This window comes from Schistocerca gregaria, chromosome 10 (genome assembly GCF_023897955.1).
Source record: "Schistocerca gregaria isolate iqSchGreg1 chromosome 10, iqSchGreg1.2, whole genome shotgun sequence".
NCBI lineage: Eukaryota > Metazoa > Arthropoda > Insecta > Orthoptera > Acrididae > Schistocerca > Schistocerca gregaria.
The window spans coordinates 82,242,839-82,256,054 of record NC_064929.1 but is presented as its reverse complement, the minus strand read 5'-3'; the positions used below and the strand labels follow the sequence as shown (position 1 = coordinate 82,256,054).

The 13,216-nt window shown below is 38.7% G+C and overlaps 1 protein-coding gene and 1 non-coding gene across 6 annotated transcripts in view; one reads left to right on the top strand and one right to left on the bottom strand.

Moving 5' to 3' along the window:
- LOC126293317 (molybdenum cofactor sulfurase 3) overlaps positions 1-13,216 on the bottom strand; it is a 151,285-nt gene that overhangs the window by 82,277 nt on the left and 55,792 nt on the right. For all 5 annotated transcript variants that reach the window (XM_049986465.1, XM_049986462.1, XM_049986463.1 and 2 more), the window contains 3 exons: positions 12,961-13,109; positions 3,986-4,271; positions 1,131-1,247 (listed from right to left, as the gene is read on the bottom strand). In XM_049986465.1, coding sequence (XP_049842422.1) covers positions 1,131-1,247; positions 3,986-4,271; positions 12,961-13,109 — 552 coding nt within the window. The remainder of the gene's footprint in view (positions 1-1,130; positions 1,248-3,985; positions 4,272-12,960; positions 13,110-13,216) is intronic.
- On the top strand, positions 6,801-6,896 carry LOC126293839 (U6atac minor spliceosomal RNA). Its single transcript, XR_007552363.1, has one exon. It is a non-coding gene; the product is annotated as a U6atac minor spliceosomal RNA (small nuclear RNA).

Sequence of the window (13,216 nt, the reverse complement as noted above, 5' to 3'; positions counted from 1 at the left end):
AAAGCTGTGAGTACCGGGCGTGAGTCGTGCTTCGGTAGCTCAGATGGTAGAGCACTTGCCCGCGAAAGGCAAAGGTCCTGAGTTCGAGTCTCGGTCGGGCACACAGTTTTAATCTGCCAGGAAGTTTCATATCAGCGCACACTCCGCTGCAGAGTGAAAATCTCATTCTGGAAACATCCCCCAGGCTGTGGCTAAGCCATGTCTCCGCAATATCCTTTCTTTCAGGAGTGCTAGTTCTGCAAGGTTCGCAGGAGAGCTTCTGTAAAGTTTGGAAGGTAGGAGACGGATACTGGCAGAAGTAAAGCTGTGAGTACCGGGCGTGAGTCGTGCTTCGGTAGCTCAGATGGTAGAGCACTTGCCCGCGAAAGGCAAAGGTCCCGAGTTCGAGTCTCGGTCGGGCACACAGTTTTAATCTGCCAGGAAGTTTCATATCAGCGCACACTCCGCTGCAGAGTGAAAATCTCATTCTGGAAACATCCCCCAGGCTGTGGCTAAGCCATGTCTCCGCAATATCCTTTCTTTCAGGAGTGCTAGTTCTGCAAGGTTCGCAGGAGAGCTTCTGTAAAGTTTGGAAGGTAGGAGACGGATACTGGCAGAAGTAAAGCTGTGAGTACCGGGCGTGAGTCGTGCTTCGGTAGCTCAGATGGTAGAGCACTTGCCCGCGAAAGGCAAAGGTCCCGAGTTCGAGTCTCGGTCGGGCACACAGTTTTAATCTGCCAGGAAGTTTCATATCAGCGCACACTCCGCTGCAGAGTGAAAATCTCATTCTGGAATCTGAAACCTTCCGGTGCCTCCAGGGCTCTTCCATATATACAACTTTTTTTCATAGTTCTTAAACAGAGTGTTGCCAATTATTAAAATATGCACTGTGCAAAATTTTAGCAGGTGGCTTCCTCTTTTATTCCTTTCCCCCAGTCCATATTCAACTTCTATATTTCTTTCTCCTCTTTTTTCTACTATCAAATTCAAATTCCCCATCATAATTAAATTTTCACCTCCATTCACTATCTCAATAATTTCTTTTATCTCATCATATGTTATAGAACTAAGTAATAAAGCTACAAGCGACAGAAGTCCAAGAAAAAGTACACAACAAAGTTTTGTGAAAGTTGGTAGTACTGACATCATACCTGGAAATGTTTTCTGACATCATCTGAAGAGAGCTTGAGATGCACCTGACATGCCCCTGGATTGCAAAAGCATCCTGTCCTTAGCTGAATGTTGTGCAGATTTGCCATGTTGAGTACCTGTAACACAATAAATGATGTGCTAATGAGAAGTTATCAGCTGTCTTACACAACATGTTTATTTGTTGCAAGAGTATGTTATATTTATGAAATCCAAGCTCTGTTATTTTAAATCTGCAAGAGCCAGATTCAGTCTACACTGAAGTTATGTAGAAAAAATCATAAATGACTTCTGCTTTATCATCATACCACATGTTCCTAACAAGAAAAAAAAATGTATTTGTGTTAATAAAAAATGAAGATGCCCCAAATGTATGAAACTGCCAAAAACTATGGTGCAAATGAGTGTCTTAAAGGAACCATTACTTAGTACAAACCAATGAATAAAATTACATAAATACAGACTTTTCTGCTACTAAATACTAATCAAGACTCTACAATGAGCACATAAAAAAAGCACGTTTTCTCAATACCAGCAAACATCTGGAAGTATATGACTACTCTGCAATTCACACTTCAGTGTTTGGCAAAATCACTTTCAGGCTATTCCACTCTCAAGTGACAAGAGGGAAAAATGAACACCTAAATCTTTCCATTTGAACTCTCATTTCTCTTATTTTATTACTACAGCCATTTCTCCCAATGTTGTAGGGAGCCAACAAAATGTTTACACATTCGAAGAAGAAAGATGGTGATAGAAATTTCATAATAATATCTTGCCACAATCAAAAATGCCTGTGTTTTAATCGCTGCCACTCTAAATCATGTATCTTATCTGCCATACTCTCTCCCCTATTTCATGATAACACAACATGAGTACTGGTCAAATAAGAAGGATGATCCATTCTTTTCATGGAATTGAGTAGAAGTCATAATGAGGAATATGCCAAGCTCATTCTTGGATAAAACTGTCCCTCTTATTAATGAGAAGTAAAACCAATACTTTTAGAAATAAAGCACAAGAAGTAGCAATAAAAGACACTTTTTATGCTCTTGAAGATTACTTTAATGAAAACATGCATTTTATTTTTGTTACTTTCTCCAACATGTTCCTCATATCAGACAGAGGACATATGCAACTATTATTATCAATGGCCGGGATCCTGAAACTGGAAGCAAAAATAAATACTGAAGTTCCTCTTCAGTAGTGCTATAGCCCTTGGTGAGCCTAGGCTTCTTCAACAATCTTCCTCCACACTTCTCGGTTATTTGCTGCTCTTTTCCACCCCTGGACTCCCATACTGGTGATATCCATTATTACCTCGTCGATCCACTTTCTTCTACATCTCCCTTTTTGCCTAACTGAATGGATCATACCTTTCAACATTTTCTTTGGAATTCTCTCCATGTGTCCTAGCCATCATATTCGCTGTGATTTCACAAATTTTATTATGTCCCTGCCTTGAACTAACTCTTGTAATTTGGCATTCTAGCATGTTCTCCAGCCTTCTTCCTCCCTTATTGGCCCATAGATTTTGTGCAGTATTTTCCGCTCAATGCTTCTTAGTGCATTTTTATCGTGTTCTGTCAACGTGCATACCTCTGAGCTGTATGTGATAACTGGGCGGACTAGGGAATTATATATTAGCAGTTTAGTTTTTCTTGTAACAAGGCTATTTTTGAAAAGCTGCATATTTGCTAAGTAAGCTCTGTTTCCTGCTTGTATTCTTTCCCTTAAAGCCTTTCCAATACTGTTGTCATTTGTTATTAGGGCTCCCAAGTAGTTAAAAGAGGACACTCCACTGAAGCATTTCCCATTGATGTTTAGGTTTTTAGGGGTTCTTCTGGCCTCAGATTTTGACATTACTACATATTTTGTTTTGTTTTCATTTACTATGAGGCCAATTTTTAAGGCGTCTGTTTCCATTGTCTGGTATGTTTCTAGGAGTGTATTGGTGTTTCTTCAAACTATAGGAATGTCATCAGCGTATGCACATATCTGGCTAGTTTTCCTAAATATGGTGCCTCTTTTGTTGATTTTATTTACTACACTATGAAGGGCTATATTGAATAGGACAGTGGAGAGACTATCCCCTTGCTTCACACCTTTATTAAAGTCAAAGCTTTCACTTGTTCTGCTAAGGACCTTTACTTTTGCTCTTGGATCTGTCATTGTCATTCTGATCAGTCTTATTAATTTAGCACATATACCAACTTCTTTCACTACTCTGTATAGTTCTTGCCGATTTATGCTGTCAAAGGCTTGTTTGAAATCGATGAATAGGAAATGCAGAGATATATCATATTCACAGAACTTTTCCATCATTTGTCTTATCACAAATATTTGATCAGTTGTTCCTTCGCCTGGTCGAAAGCCACACTAACATTCCCCTCGTGTGCCTTCTGCAGACTTCTGTATCCTTTTGTTTAATATACTTGTGAAGATCTTATAAGCTGTACTTAGGAGTGTTACACCTCTATAGTTTTCACATGCTGTTCTATCCCCTTTCTTATAAATGGGGACCATTATTCCAATTTTCCAATTACCTGGCATAGTTTCTGTTTCACATATATCTGATATTAATGCATGCAGTTCCTTTATTGCAGTCTCACCACCAGTTTTTATTAATTCAGCAATTATGCTGTCTTCCCCAGGGGCCCGATTGTTGGTTTTAATCAAACTTTAGTTTTGAAATGACCACAAAATTGTATAGCGACTGTCACACAGTGACCTATTCAGTTTCTTTTTCCTTTTTAAATTCTACACTTTCTTGAAAACAAATTACTAAAACACTCTCACAGCAAAACTGTACAAAAAAAATAATGAAAGAAACAAAATTAAGCCAATCTTCCTTCACCTCGACAAAACCGACGAATTCCCCCGTAGGCCGCAGCAGATTAAAGTTGACGACCGCTCCCTGGGTCTCGACGCTGCTGTAGTCTGTGTCTCCGTACAAGACAGCCACCGGTGCTCCATTTGCGTGGTGCAGGCGCAAGAGGTGGTAAAACACCCGACGGGCCAACGAGAGCGAATGGCGAGCCGCCGAGGCGCCCCCGCAGCCTCCCGGGACAAGGCGCTCCACCGCTTCCAGGCCGTGACGCACTGCTACGATTGACAGGAATGGCAGAGTACCGTCTTCAAACCTAGTTTTTACCATAGGAATGAGAATTATCATAACTGTTGTTTTGGGAAAATGATGTTTGAATTAAAGAAAATTTGTTTTAGTAGTCTTCTAGGATTTTATTACCAACACTTCACACAGATATATATCCAGATGTTATACAAAACAAAGAAATTATCAAACTGTCTTAGTAACCAAGAAATAATTTTCTATCCTACAAGATCCACAAACTGTAATCTCACAGAGTGGATTTCCTTGGAAAGTAGTATTGTTCTTTCTCTTTGTTAATTAAGTACAATGTAAAAGTATTTTATATGCAAAAACACTTGACATCCAGAGCTGTTCGCGCGCGTGTGGGTGCGTGCGTACGTGTGTGTGTGTGTGTGTGTGTGTGTGTGTGTCATACATATGAAACATTTGGGTGTCCCCAAAAATTTTCCAGGCGGAGGATGGGAGCAAAACTGTAAAATTTCCAGTTTTGGCATTAATGAGTTGGTCACTTGGTGGTAAGAATTATATTTTATAGGTGACACAGAAAGCTTATTATTTTTCAGTGAACTGATGGCCATTCAGTTGATATATGAATAAAAACTCTGTATTCTAGATTCTACGGGGAGGTTGTAAATGCCCTCTGTTATGCCTATGCTTACAAAAGAAACAAGATAAACTTGACAGTTCCCACCCATCAACTCAAACTGTATGTCCAGAAACTTATTTTAAATTAATTAAAAGGAAACAAGTTCAGGCATATAAAATCAGGTACACTGTAAAGGAAGTTATATAGCGCATTTGCATAGAGGTGCTATTAGTCAGCAGAAGAATTTATGAAAGACTGACTGATAACTTGAGTTGTATCAAACTTGTTACTTATCCCACTAAGTAAATATAGCTATTTATTCCTAGAAGCTGTGCTCGATATATGACAGTATGTGAAGGTGTCTCATACCGGTAACTCTGGGAAAAAAAGTGTTAAAATAATGTACTAACACACCTAAATTAAAAAAAAAAAAAAAACGTTCACCAGTAGGTCACAGTACCATATCCTCTTTTTTATACAAATCAAGCGCTGTCTAGAAACATATTTTTATTGTTACGTAATTCTTTGTTAGCAAAAAAATTATGAGAACTACAATGTAAATTTCTGATATGTCTCTTGTATATAAACCAGTTAGTTTGTAACTGTATCTCATGAGATAAATAACCTATGAAGTTGTACACACAAGTGTATTTACAATGTAAGTAAAGCTGACCTCAATCCATATGCTGGTATGAACACCACAGTACTTTATTATTTCCAGGCCTTTTAGAGCTGGCACGGTATTGCCTCTCGCCAAGCTCTGAACTGTTGAACAAGATCTACAGTTTAACACAGACTCTGCAGCATGGCGCAATTTGACCTCTGAAACACCGACAAACTTTGTCAGAGGTGAAAGTAGTTAGAGGTGGCAATCAAAACCGTAAAACTGACTGGGAATCGAACCTGAGCATTTGGATCCGAATTCTGGCACTTCAGCACTGAGCTACTGGTTCACATCTAGAAAATTAAAAAGAATAAAGATGGAAGACTTAGAGCTCTCTATTGATCTTGCGCAGTCATAGGGTTTTTCAGTCAAGTGAGTGTCTTAATGGACATACGTATGGACGTACTAGATGCAGATGTATAAAAAAAGAGGCCAAAGAAAAACAAAGAGGACACACAGAAATATATGTTCAAATTTAATAAATGAATTAATTAATAGACAGACATACATTCCTTAACTTTTATTGGTACTTCTCTGAAGATCCAATTTTCTGTACCAGAGTAGGTTCGCTTAGTACTGGAAAGTTATTTTAATTTATACTGGATCATCAACAAACCTTTGATAGATTGGAGATTCGACCTGTTACAGTCATCAATCTACTGCATTGTAATTGAGTGAAATTTTCTTTCTGCATTTGCCTTGTGTCTTGATATACTGAAAAAGTATTCCACAAGTTGTAATGATTCTGAATGACAATCAACAGGCTTACTTTCGCAAAAATACTTGGCCCATTTTTTTTTTTTTTTTTTTTTTTTAAGAAAAGAGCAATAGAATGAAAATAGTTGCATATATAACTTTATTATGGTCAGCTTTGCGAAAAAGGAGGATAATGTATAAATCTGCCAGGACTCCGAACAAAGAGATAAAAAGGAGGACATGTCCAGATTTATCCGGACGTCTGATCACCCTGCATATGTATGATACAGCTCTTCCACTGAATGCCTTTACAATGTGTGCCATGGCTTCACTACAGTGTGTTAGTCGTAAGAATGAGATTCTAACATGACCCACTGGTGTAGAGCACTTCTTTCTACATCACAGCATATTCTATTAAATTTGGGCCAATGCAGCTAGGGAGAAGCGAGTCTGTTTAGCAATAAGGTCATGGATGTTGTCAAGGTCAAAAGGATGTGACAGACTACCTTTACCGCCACGTTTCATTAGGTGAAAAAAACGTACCAGCTAATTCTCGCGCATCTTTGGCCAGAATTATTACATTTCAGTCTTGTGGGAGCACTTTCTTTTGTTACCTTATGAATGCAAGGAGAGCAGTTTTGCACTCCCCTGGACATAATCTGAAATGGAAATTTTGCCAAACCTATACTGTGGACCTAACTGTTATTTTTAAACAAACTTTCGATGTGTTCGGTTCCTAGTAGATTAATTTTAAATTGGTGTTGCAATGAAGAAAATCATTATGGTGGGCAAATTGAAGACTTTCAGGCATTTATTTAGTGACCAGTTTCTTGCTATCCAACATGGCAGGGCAAGCTGAGGTAACAAAAATGGCTGAAATGCTGAGTTTGGTGTCCTGGAGGCTTTCCCATGTGGACAAATATGAGCTGGAGAGGGAAATACTGACTGCTTCTCAGACAACACACAAATTGTGTACAAGTGGGTGCACTCGTGACAAGACTGTACTTTACACATTTTCTGTTTTCTGAGATAATTTCAATCAAATCAGTGAGACAGGAACACAGTTTGAGAAATTCTCTGTTTCCTAATCATTGTGACATCAGCTCTCATTCTGATAACTCTCATACCCCTACTCGAGCCATCAGCCTTTTCATTACGGTAACACCTGTTCCCGTCAGATCACCAAAGTTAAGCGCCATCAGGCTTGGCTGGCTCTCGTACGGGTGACTGTCCGGGTCTGCTGAGTGTGGTTGGCAAGCGGGGTGCATTCAGTCCTTATGAGGAACTACTTAGGAGCTACTCGATCGAGCAGTAGCAGCTACGGTCATCAAAACTGACAACCACATCAAAACTAACAACCATTGCTTTTTTTCTAAAAAAAATTTGAGGGTACTCCAACATTGGATATAATGCAGCGAAAATTACTTATATCTGAAGCATGGTATACCAGCCGTCTAGTTTTAGCCATGACGTCATCATCATGTAGGGGGGGGGGGGGGGGGGGGTATTAAAAAAAATTAATAAAAATGGTATCGGACTCTTTAGTTGACTTTACTACAGCTCAAATGAAGCAAGCGATACTGAGAAACACCCAAACATACAAGAAAATGTGGTGTCAAATACTTCAATTTACATCACGTCAAACGAAGCACGTGATTCCCATCAACCCCTAAACAATAAAAGAAAATGGTATTGTACACTTCAATTGACCTATAATACACCTCAAATGAAACAGGTGAGTCCAATCAACCCTCCAGCATACAAAAAAATACAAGGAAATATAACTGAACACATATTTTAACCTATTAAACATCACTAAAAGAAACAATACAACAAAAACCATCCACACCTATCATCAACAACAATAGAAAAAAAACTACAAAAAATTTTTGTAACCTTAGTGATTAAAATTCTTCTGGGTATTATGCCGCGTCATAGCTAAATACTAACAACAATGTTGTGTCGTGCCCTGAAGAAGGCCGTTGCAATTCGGCCGAAATGTCGGTTTTAGTTTATTATTGTTGTTAGTCCTTAGCAATGATGCGGCATAATACCCAGAAGAATTTTAATCACTATGACACCGGCCGCGGAAGCCTACGTTCTTTTGTTACCTTGTTTGGCTCCCGAAATGTCATAGACGATGCGTGGTATCCCGTGCTTCAACTGACCTAATTTTTAATACAGCTGAAAATTTATTTAACTATTAAACTCACATTAATAGCATTACAACAGTTTCCAAACTGACTTTAGTTCATGGCTGCTGTAGTCTTCACGCCTTCTTACTTTACTCTTTCTATCAGTAGCTAGATGTCTGCTCGGCATTTGAGAGTATGCATATCCGTTTAGCACTACCATCGCCCACTATTAGCAGGCGCGGGCACTATATGCTTGCTGAACTGGCTGCCAGCGATTCAGTTGTCGAGGATGATTGCCACGGCTTCGAAATGCTTGAAACAGTCAATGACATTGCTTTTCCCAACGGAAAACTGCACTGGTATCATTCGTATTACAAATATCAACACACAAAAAAATGAAATAAAAAATTTACGCCTTTGAAATAAATCTTCGGCACTTCAACATTGTAAAAAAATTACTTTGCCAATAAAAAAGTTGGGGTACGCATCCCCCAGTGTTCCACCAGAAAAACAGCACTGCTGACAACAGCTGGGAAAGCCCTCCATATCCACACCCAGTGGCATTGATGAGCTGATGATAACATGACAGTCGGTCAGTACTATTGTGCCTTCAAGGCTTGTTTGAACGGAGTTTGCCTGTTTGTTTGTTTATACCCCTACTTGAGGCACAGTAACCCATTGCTGGGATGCATAACTTAAAAGGGAACTGGAACTGTGGATTTACAGATGGTATGCTTAATGATATCAAATAAGTGCACATTCAAATGTGCATGAACTTGTAAAATATTTCTCCGCTCTTTGAACTGTCTCCCTTTGCTAGCTTTAAGAGACGTAACTGCCACTAAGAGCTTCTGGCAGTGCCTGGTAAGTCCAGAAAAGTACATTGAGAGAAGTGTCAATATACGGTACTGTTAACATTTCATATCTTTCAACAACTGACTGACGCAGAAAAAGTCTTAAAGGTATCCTGAGCTTGTCAGAGGTCAGTCAGTGGACTCTCTATGAGTAGCCATTGTACAGGGGTGTGGAGCAATGTACCACGTATAATTCTCACTGTGAAATACGAGCACCATTCAGCCATACACAAGAGCAATATTCAGTTTATGAATATAATAATGATAAAGTAATTGTTCATAGCCTACTCGAGTCTGCTTTCCATAAAGTTTTGGCTCATCTGCCTGGGAATCCATCACAGCTTCATATGTTTAATAGTCAGTTTCTGAAGATGGTGGTGCTATGATAAGGTTATGTCTAAGGTGTCACCCAGTTACTTTCAGAAAGTATTGTACCGTAATGTGCAAGTCCTGAACCTGACTCTAGGCTAGTAGTTTGACCCACTACTATCGAGTTATTTCTATCTTTGGTGGACGAAGTTCCAGGGCTGCTTTTGAAGTGATCTTTTGAATGTCATTGTATAGGATGTCCTCCATGACATTAAAATCTCTTCTTTCGATGAGACTGATGTTGTGAAGTTCATGAATTTGTTAGCTGCAGTTTCTGAAAGGTCACAAATGTACGAGTTGTAGACAATTGAAGGAGGACTGAAGTATGTGGCAAGTCACTATGGAGTTTACTGAATCTGCTATGGACATTTTCTGCTTGAGTTTGCAAGAAAACATTACCGACAAGTGGTTTCTCCCCACTCCAGTGTCATAACAGCCAAGAGATTATTGATTATTGTACATTTTTCACTTTCTGCTGGACTCTATTTTACAGAAAGGACCTCAACAAAATAGTCAACAGTCAACAAAGAAAAAACCAAAGGCGCTTAACAAAATGACTATATCTTTCACTCCACAAAATTCGGCATATGCATTAAAGCAACAGCATCCTTTCTAAACAGACTTGACAGAATCTACTTGAAAACTTTCTTTTGTTGTTCAAAGGTATCGGTTGTCAAACCACAAGCTACATTATTTCCAAGTAATTTTTTGTGACTTTACTGTTTTGACTTATAATGTATTATGTGTTCTAATATTGTTATAAAATCTGTTCTGTTACAGTCAGGCCATAGTGACATCAGACCAAAGTCACTACAGATATACCTATTCTTATTTTCATTATTTATTAAATATAAGTATCTACATTTGTACTCCGCAAACCACTGTGAAGTGCATGGCAGAGCATACACCCCACTGTACCAGTTATTAGTTTTTCCTGTTCCATTCACATATGGAGCATGGCAAAAACAATTCTAAATGCCTCTGTGCATGCTGTAATTAATTTAATTTTATCCTCACAATCCCTACGGGAGTAATATTTAGGAGTTTGTAGCTTACTGCTAGAGTCATCATTGAAAACCAGTTCTTGAAACTTTATTAATAGGCTTTCTCAGGATAGTTTCTGTCTGTCTTCAAGAGTTTGCCAGTTCAGTCTGTTCAGTATCTCTATGACACTCTCCCATACATTAAAAATCCTGTGACCATTTATGCTGCCCTTCTCTGTACACATTCAATATCCACAGTTAGTCTTATTTGGTACCATGAAAAGCCAAGACTAGAAGTCAAAGGTGAAACTTCAAGAAGAATCAAATGTGGATAAATGTACCCAACTGAGTGCTCTTAATACAAAAATATTCATAGAACATAAGCTTCAGAAAACATGGATTTCTGTAGAAAACAGAAAGATGTGAAAAACAGAAAAGTACAGTATAGAAAAGGACTAGTGATGGCAAATATGCAAATAAATATCAAAATGTATGCACAGTAACTATCCTCAACAAATGCTGATGTCTCTCCTTGGGAATCAGGGCAATATTGGGAGAGCTGAGAAGTTTCAGGATACAAGGTGAGTGATACAGAAAACAATTAATGATGAGGATGAAATAGCACACAAAAATTGAGGTTGTTTAGTAAAAGGGGAGATTACAGTAAGAAGTTCATCTGGGGGAATAGAATTACATGCTGAATAAGTTAACATGCACACATTCCTGTGTGTTGTGAAATAGAATTACGTGCTGAATAAGTTACAACACACACACACACACACACACACACACACACACACACACACAAACCACCACCACCACCACCAACAACAACAACAACCCATTATTTCAGACAACAAGGAGCTTCTTGTGCTTCTACAGCTTGGTGTACCACAACCAGAGGAAAGTATGAGGGTAAGCCAATAATTAGAGAGACAAATTGATCTGAAAAAGTGTTTATTTTTACAAAACAATACTACTTCTACTATGCAACATAATCCCCTTGAACATTTATGCACTTGTTCCAATGGGCTACAAGCTTTTTTTTATTCTGGCTACAAAGAACTCTCAATCTTGTTTGAACCAATTTCCCACAAACTTTTTCACACCCTCATTGTCCTGAATCCTCTTCCCACGTAATGCCTCCTTCAGTGCACCTAACACATGCAAATCATTAGGTGCTAAATCAGGACTGTGAGGGGGATGAGGCAGTACTTCCCAGCCCATTATGTTTATGGTTTCACGGGTTAGTTGAGCAATACAAGGATATGCACTGTCTTGCTGGAGTATGACACCTCTCCTCTGAGATTCATGACATCTCTCTCTCATGGCTGGTTTCAGCTTGTTTAAAAGCAAATCCAAGCAGAATTGGCTGTTCATTGTACACTGCTATTCAAGAAAATCAAAAAAACTGGACCTTCAGCATCCCAAAACTCCTTCAACATGACTTTTCCTGTTGATTCTTGGCTTTTGAATTTTTTCTTGACAAGTGAGTTGGTGTGCTTCCACTCCATTTGTGTTTTTTATTCTGACTCATAACAGTGAACCCTAGTTTCATCACAAGTTAAAATTTTGTTGAGCAAGTGCTCACCTTCTCTTTCATAATGTTCCTTTAGCTCTGTGCACACTCTCAACCTTCTTTCCTTGTGTAGTCGTGTAAACTCTTTTGGGACCCATCTTCCACATGTTTTGTGGTACTTCAGCTTGTTACAGATAGTATTATTAACTGCACCAGTACTAACTTGAACCTTATCAACTATCATTTCCACAGTCACACAGTGGTCTGTACGGATAAAGTCATCAATTTGACTTTCAAGTGAGGGAGTTGAAATTGCAACTGGTCGATCAGAATGGTGGTCGTCAGTCACCGAATTGCCACCATTTTTGAACTGTTCTACCCACTTGTAAAAATTTGCACAATTCATACAACCTTCACGATAAACTTTAGACATTCTACAGTATATATTCACAGGTTTCTCACCTTCAGCAAGTAAAAAACAAATAACAGAATGTTGTTCATCTAATGTGGATATTTCAAGCGGACTCACCACCTTGAAACATATTTTTGAGGCTATAAACAAAGCAATGGCGATACATCGGCTGATCAGGGTTCATCCCAGTGATGCCAACTTAAAGCCACAACTACCAGTTTTTTCCCCAGACCAATTAATCTCTTCAATTATTGAATAACCTCATATATGTCTGGGTAATGGAGCTCCCTAGTTTACAGCATGTCCAGTTGAAAAGAGATTTTCACATGAGTGCTATATATTATCATACTGATAGCTGTTTAAGAAACTATTGATATAACAAATGTCAAGTCACTGGGAGCATAGATTTAACATTAGGATGTAGATTCTAAACTCCTTCCACCAAATTAAAGTAGCCCTTCATGCGAGAATACGGTAACGAATTGTATACAGCTGTACTCACCGCTCACTGATCTCTACTCGAGGTACGTGAAATCTCTCACTTGATAATGCAATCTGAACAGTCCCTCCTCCAAAGTAATCCCTTCTGAGGGCATCAGAACTGGAATTGCGTACAAGCAGAGCACCGAGACCAGTAGGGTAACCGAACATCTGCAAACAATGAAAATAATTTCCAAGTTCAGTGAAACTGCTGTTTACACTATAAATGGTTATGAATGCTTAATAAGAGACTTCTCTTCTCTATAACACAAATAAAA